Source organism: Aspergillus udagawae (genome assembly GCF_001078395.1).
Source record: "Aspergillus udagawae IFM 46973 DNA, scaffold_9, whole genome shotgun sequence".
NCBI lineage: Eukaryota > Fungi > Ascomycota > Eurotiomycetes > Eurotiales > Aspergillaceae > Aspergillus > Aspergillus udagawae.
In genome coordinates this window covers 917,974-932,577 of record NW_025091272.1, presented here as the reverse complement: position 1 = coordinate 932,577, position 14,604 = coordinate 917,974, and the positions used below count along the sequence as shown (strand labels likewise).

The following is a 14,604-nucleotide window of genomic DNA, read 5'->3' as shown; positions in this document are numbered from 1 at the left end:
GTGTGTTTCAAGTCCGAGGAGCCGGAGCAGGGTTGTCTTTTTAGCGCTTGGAGTACAGAGTAGATAGGCAGGGACTGAGTCCGGGAAGCGCCGTAACTCTAGGTGTTGTTGGAGGAAACCTCCTAGAGGAGGTATCGAGCTGTTCTGCTTGGGGGCCGCAGCAGGCTGCAGCAACTTGTATTTAGCGCGCCTGGTGTGGCGGAGAAGAAAAGAAATTATGGGGGAGATGAATCACAAGTGGAGGATGGATTTTGTGATCGATTGATTGAGAGTGCCCCGTTGGATATTCGAAATTTCGAAACCTGGAACTGAGGGATGTGGGAACTGGAATGCAGAGTAGATAAGCTACTGGTATCTAGTTGGTACGAAGGGTTGGCTTAAGGCAAGAACAAAACCAGAGGCACAGACAGATGGTCGCATGGAGCTGGAAGATGAAGAGAAAAAGGATCTTGGAGCCCAGCGGGTTCAGGTGAGAGCCTGCAGGGGGTAGTAGTCTAGTTACAGCATCATGCCACCATGTTCAAGAATGGCCGTAGCTCGGGCGAAGCTGTGGCCTACAATACTAGCTGTAGCTGGGATTTAGGCGCCTGGGAGCCCGGCCAGTAAAGTAGCAGAAGCGCCCAGGGCCTGAGCTTAGGGGAAGGCTCCCCCGAAGATGAGACCCTGGGATCTTAGGTGTACAGTAGGTAGCCGTGGGTGCCCCCAGACTAGGGGCCTACGGGTCAAGGGGCTCGTACATACTGTAGCAAACCGCGCAGCGCCCACCCATGGCGTACTCTAAGCACTACACTGTCTACCACCAAAACAGAGGGAGCTGAACTGCTGAAGCTGAGGGATGGGTCTCCCCCTAAGCCTAAAGCAGCGACCACTGGGCCCAGCGCTGCCCGCGGCCACTATTTAGGGCGCTGTGCTCCCGCCTTCCACCGCGCCCATCCCCGCCAGTTTCGAAATTTTATTTTCTCCTCTCCATTCTCTCTTTTGCCTCCCAGACACACCAGCACCAGCACCAGCACCAGCTACCCCTACCAGTCAATATCTGCAGTTCTTTGGACTGCAGTTTCTTTTTATCATGTCGCGCAAGGACGATGTCAAGGTCCATGATGGCCAAGTCACTGTCAATGTTGATGACTTCACCAGAACCCGTGAAAGTGTAAGTTAATCTCTTGTGTTTCTTCAGAAATGGTTTTGCGAAGTTGCAGCGGCCCCCCCGAACACTGGTGGTGGTTTCGGCGTACCATGGCCGCCCGCCCCAGCACATGCAACGCCGACCGACGCGTCAGTAAACAAACCACCTGCACACGCTCCCTATATATCTACCTACTTACTCATAAAATCACCTACGCACTGACCGCGGGGTAAAACTTGTCAATTTGCCCCTTGACTTGCTTAATTGATTTTTTATTCTCGTTATGCCGTTCCATTTCCGTTGCTTTGGCCTATTCATTCATGTTCGGCAATAGCTTGGTGCCGCCTTTCCGGCCTTGCGCCAGGCGCCCCTATCATCATCCTCCCGGGCTCTAGCGCGTACCTAAGCCTTTGTCATATACCACGTTGCTGTCGCTTCAAGAGTTTACCCTATCCTTGTAACAACAGCCCCACTAACACTTCTTTCCAGGTTCTTGTCAGCTTGTCTAATCTGCAGGCCGCGGTCTCCGATCTGACTCGCGCCTATATCAACCATACCAACACTGTGTTGAACCCTAGTCTCTCTACGCTGGACTTGGGCCACGCTAGCAACATCACTGCTGCGCTCTTGGAGAATGGATTGCTGGGTGCGCGCTCCAGCAGCCCTGGCGCCAAGTCCGAGGTTGGCGAGAAGAAGAAGCGCAAGCGCGCTCCTCCTGACCCGAACGCACCCAAGCGTGCCCTGACCCCTTACTTCCTGTACATGCAACACAACCGCCCCCTCATTGCGCAGGAATTGGGCCCCAGCGCTAGGCCCAAGGATGTGTCCGACGAGGGCACTCGTCGCTGGGCGGAGATGCCCGAGGCGCAGAAAGAGGTATGCCTACGATCCCTGAGGAATGAGTTGGTGGTAGTGCCTACTAACATCATCGACAGGTTTGGAAGAAGCTTTATGCCGATAATCTGGCCGTCTACAAGGAAAAGGTCAAGGCCTACAAGGCCGGTAAGCCCTGGACTGAGGATGACAACACCAAGGCCGCCAGCCAGCTCCAGCAGGACATTGCTGGCGCATCTGCCTCGGGTGGCGAAGAGTCCGAGGAGCAGGAGGAAGAAGTGGAGGAGGACGAGGAGACCGAAGAGTCCTCTCCGGAGCCGGTCAAGGAGCCCACTCCGCCTCGTAGCAACAAGCGCCGCCGCAGCGAGGTGGTGAAGACTCCATCCAAGAAGAATGAATCCCCCGAGAAGAAGAAGCGCACCTCTGCGCGCAAGGGCAATGAAAAGGACAAGGAGGAGGAACCACCCGCCTCGACTCGCAAGGCTGCTGGCGCCGACGCCACCGCCAAGCGCTCCAAGAAGAAGCGCAAGAGCGAGGTTGGCGGTGATGAGTAAATTAGGAACCGATCTTGATTGTTCATAGTTGTCGTGCGCGTATACGGTGCTTGAATGGATATACAGTTTGGTTTGTTGCGCATCTACCGGTTGATACTTTGTTGCTCTGTCATCTTGAATCCAAAAGTACTCTACCACGATCTTGGTCTTTGAAATCAACAATTGTTTGTATTCAGGAAGGGGTTGAACTAAGATATTTGGACTCCGTGCATGCTAACAGAAACAGAAGGATTCGTCTCCTCAGGAGCAGCACATATGCATCATTCCGCTTTGCAGACAGGTTAACAGGGGCTCGCAGGAACCAGGGGACAAAGCTAAGATAGTAATGCAGTCACCTTGTTGATCATTGGTGTAAATATAAATGCTCAAGGAAAGGTCAATGCCTCCGCCGTCCGAGGCAAGGGGGATTGCCTGTTAGTAACAAAATGATGGCCAACTGCCATAGGCCGAACAACCCTTATCGCAGCCGTTATCTCTCTCCCCACTCCGCAACTGGAGCCTCCCTCCCTAGTTGATAGTCCGGAGTCTGGTCTGGCCCGGCTGTAGGAATGTTTTAAATCCCGTCAAGTGCCCCTCTTCTTGTCTGTTTTTGTTTCTCTGTATTTTGCCGATGCTCAGGGATTGTTCAATTATTTTCTCCCCAGTATATAGTGATATCATTTCCTCATCGCCTTGCACTTGGCTGCGGCGGTTGTGATTCGCTGGCCAAGACATCGCCTTTCTCCCCCGCCTGCTAGCTACTGCACTGGTTACCATGCGCCTAATCCCCAAGGAGGTATGTGACAGCCTGACAGGGGCTTGCTACGGACGAATACATCCACAATTGAGTCAGCACTGATAATTTTGCACTCGCAGCTGGACAAGCTCGCCATCTCGCAATTGGGGTTTCTCGCCCAGCGTCGTCTTGCACGCGGTGTACGACTCAATCATGCAGAGGCAGTGGTATGGATTTCCCTCTATTTCCATTGCGCGATACACCTGGGTAGGTTTATCAAAGCTAACCGCGGTTCAGGCTCTTATTTCGTCGAATCTGCAAGAGGTATATTTCCAATCCCAGCTTGATATCATCGCGCTTACACGCAGCAGCTGATTCGCGATGGCCTCTACTCGGTGGCAGATCTCATGTCCATCGGCAAAACCATGCTCGGCCGTCGCCATGTCCTGCCCTCCGTCGTACATACTCTTGTCGAGCTCCAGGTCGAAGGAACCTTCCCCACCGGCACATACCTCGTGACGGTCCACCATCCCATCAGCAGCGATGATGGCGACCTGGAGAAAGCGTTGTATGGCAGCTTCCTTCCCATTCCACCGGCGGATACGTTCCCGGATCCGAACCCGGACGACTACCTCCTGGAGAAGATGCCAGGTGCTGTCCTGCCATTGAAGAACGAGCGGATTACTCTGAACGATGGCCGCAAGCGCATCAGGCTGAAGGTGATGAGCAAGGGCGATCGCCCAATTCAGGTTCGTTCGGTGCTTCTTGAGACTTATGCGCGCACAAGACTGCTGACTGCGAGTAGGTCGGATCCCACTACCACTTCATCGAGACCAACCCTCAACTTCATTTCGACCGTCTGCGGGCCTACGGATACCGGCTCGATATCCCCGCTGGGACTTCGGTACGGTTCGAACCCGGCGACACCAAGACTGTTACGCTGGTCGAGATTGCAGGGAATCGCATTATCAAGGGTGGCAACTTCATTGCCTCGGGAAAGGTTGATATCAGTCGAGCCGAGGAGATCATGCAGCGCTTGCAGGTCGAGGGTTTCGCTCATGTCCCTGAACCCGCACCGACCACGGATAGTGCGCTGATCGCACCTTTCACGATGGACCGAGAAGCTTATGTGCGGATGTTTGGACCCACCACCGGGGACCTGGTCAGACTAGGGCTGACCAACCTTTGGGTTCGGGTGGAAAAGGACTGTACGGTTTATGGAGACGAGTGCACGTTCGGCGGCGGCAAGACCCTGCGCGAGGGCATGGGCCAGGCCTCGGAGAAGTCCGAAGCCGAGTGTCTGGACACCGTCATTACGAATGCGCTGATCATCGACTGGAGTGGAATCTACAAGGCTGACATTGGTATCAAGAATGGGCTGATCTCTGCTATCGGCAAGTCTGGCAACCCGGATGTGATGGACGGAGTGCATCCGGACATGATTGTGGGCTCATCGACAGACGTCATTGCTGGAGAAAACAAGATCGTGACAGCCGGCGGATTCGATACCCATATTCACTTTATCTGCCCTCAGCAGGTGGACGAAGCGCTTGCTTCTGGCATCACCACAGTTTTGGGCGGAGGGACCGGTCCGTCGACGGGCACGAACGCGACGACTTGCACGCCTGGACCCACGCACATGCGCCAGATGATCCAGGCGTGCGACAGTCTCCCGATCAACGTCGGTATCACCGGCAAGGGCAATGACTGCGGTGGCAAGAGTATTGAGGAGCAGATCCGTGCCGGAGCGGCCGGCTTGAAGTTGCACGAGGACTGGGGGTCAACCCCCGCCGCCATTGACACCTGCCTGGACATGTGCGACAAATTCGACGTCCAATGCATGATCCACACCGACACGCTGAATGAATCAGGCTTTGTGGAGCAGACCGTCAAATCTTTCAAGAACCGCACCATCCACACCTACCACACAGAGGGGGCCGGCGGTGGCCACGCACCGGATATCATTTCCGTCGTGGAGCACCCCAACGTGCTGCCCAGTAGCACCAACCCGACGCGCCCCTTTACCATGAACACGTTAGACGAGCACCTGGACATGCTGATGGTCTGCCACCATCTCTCCAAGAACATCCCCGAGGACGTCGCCTTCGCCGAGTCCCGGATCCGCGCCGAGACCATCGCTGCCGAGGACGTCCTCCACGACCTCGGCGCCATCAGCATGATGTCTTCGGACTCGCAGGCCATGGGCCGCTGCGGCGAAGTGATCCTGCGCACCTGGAACACCGCCCACAAGAACAAGGCGCAGCGCGGGCCCCTCAAGGAGGACGAGGGCACCGGCGCGGACAACTTCCGCGTCAAACGCTACATCAGCAAGTACACCGTCAACCCGGCCATCGCGCAGGGCATGTCGCACCTGATCGGAAGCGTCGAGGTCGGCAAGCTCGCCGATCTGGTCATCTGGCACCCCAGCACCTTCGGCGCCAAGCCAGCGCAGATCCTGAAAAGCGGCATGATCGTCGCCTCGCAGATGGTACGTGTCCGCCCCTTTGTCTGTAGACCTCGTACTAACACAAGCACAGGGCGACCCCAACGGCTCCATCCCGACCATCGAACCGGTCATCATGCGTCGGCAGTTCGGCGTAAGCTCCCTCCTTTATCCCACTCCGATCATTTAGATCATTTTACTAACAAGGTCAGGCCTTCGTCCCAAGCACATCCATCATGTGGGTCTCCCAGGCCTCCATCGACGACGGCATCGTCCAGTCCTACGGCCTCAAGAAACGGATCGAGGCCGTCCGGAACTGCCGCAACGTCGGCAAGAAGGACATGAAGTTTAATGATGCTATGCCCAAGATGCGGGTTGATCCGGAGAGCTACGTCGTCGAGGCGGACGGGGTGCTCTGCGAGGCGGAGCCAGCGGACGTGTTGCCCTTGACGCAGGATTACTTCGTTTACTAGTTGCATGCACTTGGTTTGGATTGTTGTTTATATACCACCATTTTTATTTTGTTAGCATCAGCGTATGAGTATGATACCGATACGGACGAATAATGAATGATTCACGCTGTATATTGTCCCATCTTCTTTATCAGTTATCAACACTGCCATGTCCATGTCTTCATACATTGTCTAGATATATGACTACAGTTCAGCTTCTTCCATGTTGTGATTATCCCCCGCCGACACAAGCCCCATAGAAGCCCACGCGTCGTAGCTATCCGCCCGCGCAGCGAGATATGCCGCGCGTCGCGCACGAGACGAGCTCGACCTGTTCAAGGTCTGGGGTAGTCCCGGCGCTCCCTCCGATGGCGGCATGTCAACGTCGACGTCGCCGGGACCGTCCTGCTGGAGAGTCCCGACGGGTTGATCCTGCGAGGCAAATGCGGACGAGGAGATCGAGAGGGTGTTTGTTGCTTGGCTGTTGGGTATATCATCTTCATTGTCAGTATCGTAATGCATATTGTCTTGCGTCGGTGCGCGTGTTTCATCGCCTGTTTCAGAGCTTTCCCCTTGTTGTAGGTGAAATCCATCTTCTTCCGCTGTGGGCCAGGAGGACGGGAGGGCGCCCAGGTCTATCTCCGGGTGGTGGGGTCTCTCTGCGTGAAGGAAGTGCCAGGCGCGACGGATCTCGTTGCGTTTCGCTTTTGATGTTTCTGGGCTGGATTTGGGGATTGGGAGGGGTCGGGGCGAGGGGTCTTTTGGGTTGGGGTTTGTGGCGGCGTCAGGGGCAGTTTCAAGAGAGGAGGGGAGAATGGTCGTTCGGCAAGGGTGTGCCTGGGCTTGAGACTCGCTGGTATTAGGCATCACAACAGGACTGCGGTCGATGCTAGCGTCCATGCTGATGGATTGCTGTGTGGACTGCGTTGAGTCATCAGCGTAGCGGATTCTTTTCCTAGACCGCAATTCCTCGTCGTTGCCGATGGTGTCGCGCATGTACTGGTCATGGACGAATTCTTGTCCAGAGCACAGATGACCGAACAAGCTGCGCATGGATACGTCTTCGTCCCATTCCAGAGCGTCGACGGTGCAGGGGTAGACGTCCCTGGGTTTGAATGCGGAGACTAGTTCGCATAATTCTTCGTAGGAGGAATGGCGCGAGTATGGAAAGTACTAGATCTTGTCAGCTGAGACTATTAGATTTCGAGAAAGGATCCATACTATAGTTTTCGGCAGACGATTTCCTGACGTATCTCGTAGCGCTGATACTTTCACATCGTTCGACCACAATTCCTTGTCGAATCGGCCACGACCAAGGATCTGCACGAGCTCCTGCAGTGGTATGTCGGAAACATCCTTCATGCCATAACTGTCCAGGGAAAGCGCTTTGTTCTTTGACTTGAAAGCTTCGGTCAAGGCCTCTCTCGTCTGTGAGAGCGTTTTAGGGTCGCGGATCTGCTCCAAACACAGACTCTCCAGTTGCTCCAGTGACGACCGGTCTGGCAGTTCAAGCTCATGGGTCTGATAAAGATCGCCGCCTCCCCCTCCTGCTCCGATCTCGGGCACTCTTGTGCCGTCCTCCATTCGTGCGACAATTGGCATGATGTAGACGGTCCGCTTTGGGCGGACCGCAGAGCAGTGTACTCCAGGCTCGCAGCTATGGACACGAGAGCTTTCATCTTCGCTCAGGCAACCGGGCACAAATCGGTTTCCGAGCTCGAAACCGCAAAGAGCAGGGCCCTCGCTGATAGCTCTTCGCGAGCTTGAAATAAGTGACCTATACAGGCCAATCTGGTATCGATCAACATGGACCTGCCAAGTCAGTACAAAGCATCTAGAGATGGGTGTGCGCCACACACCTTGGTGTTCAGAAGAGCGGAAAGTGCAATCCAGACGTCTTCGTAGCCAAACGTCCATGCTCGAAAGTAGAAGATGGTCTCCTTTGGGTACGCTTCCACCTTCTGCAGAAGCTCTCTCAGCCCTTCGGCTTTCGATGGAAAGCTCCGACAGACATGATCAACGCGAGCAAACGTGGTGTCGAGATATATCTTGTCCAGCTTCTTGCTTCCTAGGGTGTACGGAATGAGGATCGGATGCCGGACAAGGCTGTCTACCCACCAACGCTCAGCTATTGTATTTAATCAGTATGTAATAGCAAAGTATGCAAAGGGACTGTACCGCGAATATCACCGGTGTAGAGCACCGCCTTGCCGTCACCTTCGATCAGGAACATCACTGCACCAGCACAGTGGTTCGCGTCCAGGAGGGTGACTCTGATCGACAGTAATGGTGTCAACTCAATCTCAGTCGGCGTGTCCAAGGGAATCGGCCGCTGGGCATGTGAGTGACAGCAAAGTTGGGGTAAGAAGTGAAGAGCACTCACCAGAAGCTTGGTCAAATGCTTGTAGTGCAGTCTGCGGGACTCCAGAATACCCTTGGTGAAGTTCATCCGGTGGGGATACTTTTCAAGGCGCAAAAGCAATTCTCGAGTTGCGGCAGAGCAGTAGATAAAAGGAGCCCGGAAGGACTCGAGGCCTTGCAGATGATCACTGTGCACATGGCTAAGAAAACATGCGAGTGGAGGCGGCCGTTCCGGATTCTTTCGAAAGTAGTCGACTACATTATAATCAGCTCAGTATGCTGAGACCACTGACAGAGACAACCTCGGCTCACTTTGTATGTAAGGAAACTCTGTAGAGCTGTTAGATAATCTGCTATGAGCTTTTCTGCGTGGTGGCCATACCTTGAACTATCCCGTCGAAGGTCGACATCTGGTGTTGACGAGCGCTATTGTTCTTGTATTTAAGAGAAACATGACCAAAAAGGAAGACTTGCAACTGATCCTGCAATGATTTCAAGGGTTATCTGATACAGAACACATGGTCGTGAAGGATAAAGTAGACGACAAGATTCCTTCTTGAAAAGGGCATTATCACGTGACTTCATCCACCAATATGGTTGCAGGTGATTGTACTTTGTTGTCTGGGTGGATTTTTGCGTTCAATCTTCATCGTATCCGCTTGATCAAGACTAACTACCTCAATTTAGAACAGTGGGAATATGCGCAGCCAGTAAGCGTCGTCTTCTTACGGTAAAGAACGTCTGATCGGATACGAACCGGCTTGTCAACGCCGGTTTGTACAACACCAGCATCAGCTCCAGCTCCATACTACGTTGATAGTTTATCTAACAATGCTGTACTAATACCTGGAATATCTGCCAACCAGGACCCTAGGTACATGGGTAGCGGCAGGAAGCCCAAAGGAATAAGTCCGACCATTGACCAAGTGGCCATGCAGATACAACATGGTGAGGCGAGTGGACGATAGACCCGCTCGCCAACACAGTCAAGCCCAGGAAAAAGTGAACCACAGCTCCATTCTCAGGGTGATTGGGGATAGAATCATCTTACAAGACCAGACTTGTCCCTTTTTATGGTTTCTGCGCCCTCACTAGATGGATCCAGCAAGGTTTGCAGCAATAATGACGCCGGTCTATGACGGAAAGAAATGCCCTCGTTGGCCGACAGCGTTGTTCTCCTCTCCTCCGAACTCCACGCAGGTTTCCCTTTTCCTTCTGATGCGCTGGTCAGTTGCATGCGTGTCAGCAGACAAATAGTCGTATTATCATAATTGTTACTATTTGTTGTCATCGTCGCTGAGAAAATAATCGCCGATAACAAATATAAAACAGTTTGCTAACTCTCTTCCCCTTCTCCGTTCTCTCTTTCTTGTTTCAGTTTCAAACTCTCTTCTTCGGTTCAATTCCATTCTCCTGATCCGCTAGGGCAATAAAAGGCATTCCTGAGGCTGATCCAGTTGCAATTCATGATGTATTCCTCCTGTTAGAAGCTGGCTGATCTAGACTCGAGGCCTGGACCGTACTTGAAGCCAAGGCTTCTCTACGGGCAAAGGATCCTTTTCCATTATCATCAAGAGTTCTCCCTTCAGTACTCAAGTTGATATTCAGTGAGACAGGATACTCGACAGAGAAGTCAAAGGAAAGACCAATACTCTTGTGGTCTTACACCGTCATCAGCGTCAGAGTCAGCGTCATCGTCATCGTCGCCACTATTCGGTGTTGAGATTTGTTACGATAACCACCGCAAATAGTATCAAACTCCACACCTGGCCCAGGGGACGGTCAATATCAGCTCTACCTTATTATCGACTATTGTTTACAAACTTCCCCTTTTTTCCGTCTCTGTTTTGCCAAACTCACGCCTAAGTCGCCCATCATTTGCAATTTCTCCCATATGCACTGCGTATCCTCGGCGCATTCCCTATGCATACTAAGATCCGTGCATATTGTTCCCCTTGCTGATCTCTTCTCCTTGCAAGTTGCAATAGTTTATGAAGCGTGACCCGAAAACATTTCCAGCTCATTCACTTTCCTTTACAGTCCAACTTCCCAACTACTCCAACTCCTTACTCATTTGCCTGCCCATCTTGTTTATATCTGAGACTGTCGTTATCAGATCCGGGTTTGCCTCCTTTCTCCTCATCTGGTCGCTCACCGCTCCTCTTTCTCCGCATCGTGTAGTTGGGGATTCTTATTTGATCAACCTGACGGGCTATCTTACCCCAGAGTCTTAACTACCTCAACATCATACCACCGCAGCCTCATCAACCATGCATAAGCCTTCCCTAGCTCAAATTGTGCACAGCGCAATTTTTCCACGCCCCCGTACTAGTGATCCGGCTACTTTTTCTGCTCACATCACTCGCAATCTTGTCCCAGAAGTTCGGATAGAGACATCGACTTTCTATGGATCCTTGGACAGCATCGAAGCCCAATATCCAGGCCTTGACTATTCCTATGGGCCCCACCGCATGAGATTGAGCCGATTCCCATGGCATCGAAAGCTATTCAAGGTCTTTGACGAACTTGGTCTGACCGAAGCCGAAATCTCATCGCTCTGTAGATGGGAGGGAACGAAATCCGCGCGCGAGCGTTACGAGAACGAAGAGGGCATCAAGGTGCGAGACACAACTGCCGAAGCCATCCGACCGGCAACGCCGTCCCCGCGACCCTCTGTTGAGATTCATTTCAACGGCGCCTCAGATACGGTCAAGGAACCGGAGGTGAAGATAGACGAGCCGTTCGAGGATGTTATCAACACTGGCCACACCGTTGACAATCGTGGAATTGACCGTTTGCCGCAAGTACACAAGGTGGAGGAGGACTCTAGCGACGAGGAAATGGAAAGCTGTGGGGTGGAATTGAATCATCGTCTTCTGGCGGCCACTGCAGCCCGAGAGCAAGGTGCCAATGTCCCACTCGACGAGGACTGGGAGCAGTGGCTGAAGGAGGCCAGTGAACGCGGAAGTTACGCAGACCTGATCAATGCCATCAGAACGGGCCAGCCGTTGAACTTTTTGTCCCACATGGCTACTCCACTGGCCCAGTTGCGTCGGACGGGGATCACCCAAGTTCCGCCATCACTCCCAGAACGTTTCATGACTCCGGCGCCGCCCAGGGTGCTTTCTTCAAACATTGGCATTCAGCGCCCTCCCAACCCTCCAGGAACTGCACGATAAGAAACGGCAGCTTACTGGTCTTTGTTCTTCCCTCATTTTGCGTTACAGATATTGCTAGCGGGCAGGTTTCGATTTGGGTGGTGCATTTACGGCGCTTTCACAGCTCTCTCGTCTTTTTGTCATCTTCGGGCGTTTCCTAATAGTCCCCTTTTCTGCTGTTGATAGATCGGTCTGTTTTCTTTGTAGTCATCTCCGATGCTCTTCTAATACCCCTCAAGCCTGTGTCCATTTGGGATTGCTTTGTTTCAGCGTCGCGAAAATACTGGCCTTTTCTAATTTGATAATGGTGCGAAATATCCTCAGTTGCATTTGAACCAGACACTGGACAGCAAACACGGTAGAATGTCAATTCAGAATTGATAATAAGGATGAAGGCAATCGCTCTTTCTTCTCAACTGCTTAAAAAGCGCTGGTCGGGCGGGCAATGGGGAGTACCGAAGGTTCCATGTCGGTTTATCGTTGAGCCTGCTTGGAGCTATGCTATCTCCGTGTCTAGGCTCCCCGCAGCCTTCAAGTGCGACATCCCCCGGACCCATAGCACCGTGAACACCTTCATGGGCCATTGTCATGCATGGATAAAACTATGATACTGGCATAGGATAACCCTGTGATCATGCTTCCAGCTACCTAGCTGATCTTCAATCCAATGACGCTGACAACTGCGGTCCCGTACCCTGTTCTTCATAGCTTCGACTCATCATGATCAGGGCCATATTCTACAGCAAATTTGACACCCAAGAGGGTAATTAAATAATCCATCTACCCCATAACCAAGATCTACGAAAGACTGACCGTTCCAGGCCCCAAAGTTGTCCACCAAGTCCCGGACGGAGCCATCGTACCCTCTGCGACCGCCCCCTCGCAACCTCTCTTCCTGACCTTTTCCGACATCTCCTTCTTCGTGATCCCCAGGCAAGAGCTATGCGGCAATCTGATTCAGGTGTGCACAAATGGATACCGGATATTGGGCTATCCGATCTGCATGAAATCGCTCCGGTACGACCGCAATGAGTTCATCTTCAACTTCAGTCTGGTGCTGGCCGAGGAGGAGGACTTCAGCTCGTACAAAAGCGTGGTGCAGAAGCTTGCGGATCTGATGCTTGGGCTGGAAGAGCAGAACGGATTCTTGTCTAGGGACCACTCGAAAAGTGGAGAGGGGAAGGTATACAGTTTGTGCGAGACATTGATGGAAGATTTGAATAACTATTGCGAGTGCATGATTCCAATCGGTACGCTGCCTTCTTCGCGAGACTGGGGGAGGCCTGATCGCTGACGATCCATGCAGATGAACTGAACACGCTGAATATCAAGCTCTTCCCTGTATACCCGGCTCCTCCACAGGTCCGAGCCTGGCAGGTCCCTCTTTTCACGGTCCGATACCAGACGTTTATGGATGAGAATTGGGATCTGACCATGCAACGGGTACGCCTTCGACATCTACGACGTCTAGAATGAAGCTAATACAGGATAGATTGTGCCTCATATCAATGGCGTCAACAGTATCCGCATCATCTCCATCCTCGCCGATACTGACTTCTCCCTCACCTGTCGCGCGATCCGCCATCTCCTCTACTACGGCTGCCTGTTCCTGCTAGACATCTTCTCCTTCTCGGCAATCTACGCGCCCACCGCCCAATTCAGCTCCACCATCGCGTCCGACGAAGAAATGCAGCGCGAATGCGCCCGCTACGTCAACACGCTCTTCGCTCCATCCCTGGCCGTCCACGGGAGCACCGGTGCCGCGACCGCACCGTCCGCCTCGACCTCCGCCCTCTCACCTGCCACCCACGGCCTCACAAACGCCCACGTTTCCGGCATCCCAGGCAATCTCGTCGGCCTTGCCAAGTACGACCCGGACTCTGTGTGGCCCCCGGTAGCCGACTACCGCGACCGCCGAAGCGCAAGCCGAACACCCAGTCCAAGCTCGAGCTACCGCTCCAGCACCACAACACCCTCGATCTCAACCGTCCTGCCAGACGACCACGACCCCACGCAGCCCCCGCCTCCCCCGGAAATGGTTGATGGCGTCGGCATCGTCGAGCTCTACGCAAGCCTCAAACAAGGACAGAGTGTGCGGCAATGGTACGCCCAGAACAGCCGCAAGCTAGCCCACATCGACATCCGCCGCTTCATCACCTTTGGTATTATCAAAGGGTTTCTATACCGCGTCCACAAGTACGCCTACGCCACGGGCCAGCCCGCCCCGCAGCTGAAGTCCTCCCATCATTACCATCACTCGCAATCGCAGCCGCCATCGGGACCCTCGTCCCGAGGACCGGGCACAGGGACGAATAGTCCCTATGCGTCGAGTGTGGGCGATGACGCGGCACCGATTGCCCAGCCGCAGCATCATCATAATCACTCTGGACAGCGAGGGGATGACGGCAGGGAGCATGCAACCTCTGTTCATAGCGGGAGTCGCTCCGCCGTCGTCTTTGACGACGAGGACGAGGAGGAGCTCGTTGATAATAAGACACTATCCAAATATCTGGACGGCATGCATTGCTTTGATCAGATTTGTACTGAGCTGGAGATTAGTGAGAAGGACCTAACGGCGGCACTGAAGAGATACCCGGGGGAGGTCTTGATTATACACCGATGACGTTCTATATGCTACGAGAATAACTGATACCCATTTACGATGCTTTAAACGCTACAGTGCCTGAGAGGAGACGAAAATGTAGATTATTCCACCAGGGAAATAAATTTCATTAGTCATTCGTCTGGTCGCCAACAAAAAGCCCAAACCAAGTCAGTCACAACCGCCGCTGCATTGCCAAGTCCCCACAGGGGACAGCGACACTTGGCAGTCGCTGACATTGGCGAGAGTTGCTGCATCCTTGACGCAGAAGATCGTAAACCAGCGCCATCGAGCGCAAAAACAAAAAAGGAAACCAGTACTCATTCCCAAGCCCCTTCCCAACGCCGCCATTGTACAGG

General features: G+C 53.4%; 5 protein-coding genes across 5 annotated transcripts; 4 read left to right on the top strand and 1 right to left on the bottom strand.

The window, feature by feature from the left end:
• Nucleotides 1–1,069: 1,069 nt before the first annotated feature.
• Aud_010557 (uncharacterized protein) lies at nucleotides 1,070–2,514 on the top strand (the record flags this gene model as incomplete). The annotated part of the gene is made up of 3 exons (XM_043295393.1): nucleotides 1,070–1,150; nucleotides 1,616–2,002; nucleotides 2,062–2,514. The coding sequence occupies 3 exons, from the start codon at nucleotides 1,070–1,072 to the stop codon at nucleotides 2,512–2,514; spliced, it is 921 nt and encodes a 306-aa protein (XP_043151328.1).
• A 754-nt stretch (nucleotides 2,515–3,268) lies between these two features.
• Aud_010556 (urease Ure) lies at nucleotides 3,269–6,145 on the top strand (the record flags this gene model as incomplete). Its single annotated transcript, XM_043295392.1, has 7 exons — nucleotides 3,269–3,289; nucleotides 3,370–3,456; nucleotides 3,527–3,553; nucleotides 3,601–3,978; nucleotides 4,035–5,717; nucleotides 5,767–5,826; nucleotides 5,885–6,145. 7 exons carry the CDS (start codon nucleotides 3,269–3,271, stop codon nucleotides 6,143–6,145), a joined length of 2,517 nt encoding a protein of 838 aa, XP_043151327.1.
• Nucleotides 6,146–6,328: 183 nt separating this feature from the next.
• Aud_010555 (putative DNA repair protein) lies at nucleotides 6,329–8,895 on the bottom strand (the record flags this gene model as incomplete). The annotated part of the gene is made up of 7 exons (XM_043295391.1): nucleotides 6,329–7,297; nucleotides 7,346–7,936; nucleotides 7,984–8,252; nucleotides 8,303–8,456; nucleotides 8,508–8,740; nucleotides 8,798–8,815; nucleotides 8,868–8,895. 7 exons carry the CDS (start codon nucleotides 8,893–8,895, stop codon nucleotides 6,329–6,331), a joined length of 2,262 nt encoding a protein of 753 aa, XP_043151326.1.
• A 1,860-nt stretch (nucleotides 8,896–10,755) lies between these two features.
• On the top strand, nucleotides 10,756–11,664 carry Aud_010554 (uncharacterized protein; the record flags this gene model as incomplete). The annotated part of the gene is made up of 1 exon (XM_043295390.1): nucleotides 10,756–11,664. The coding sequence occupies one exon, from the start codon at nucleotides 10,756–10,758 to the stop codon at nucleotides 11,662–11,664; it is 909 nt and encodes a 302-aa protein (XP_043151325.1).
• A 699-nt stretch (nucleotides 11,665–12,363) lies between these two features.
• Nucleotides 12,364–14,266, top strand: Aud_010553 (nitrogen permease regulating protein NPR2; the record flags this gene model as incomplete). The annotated part of the gene is made up of 4 exons (XM_043295389.1): nucleotides 12,364–12,406; nucleotides 12,465–12,893; nucleotides 12,950–13,086; nucleotides 13,136–14,266. 4 exons carry the CDS (start codon nucleotides 12,364–12,366, stop codon nucleotides 14,264–14,266), a joined length of 1,740 nt encoding a protein of 579 aa, XP_043151324.1.
• Nucleotides 14,267–14,604: the final 338 nt, after the last annotated feature.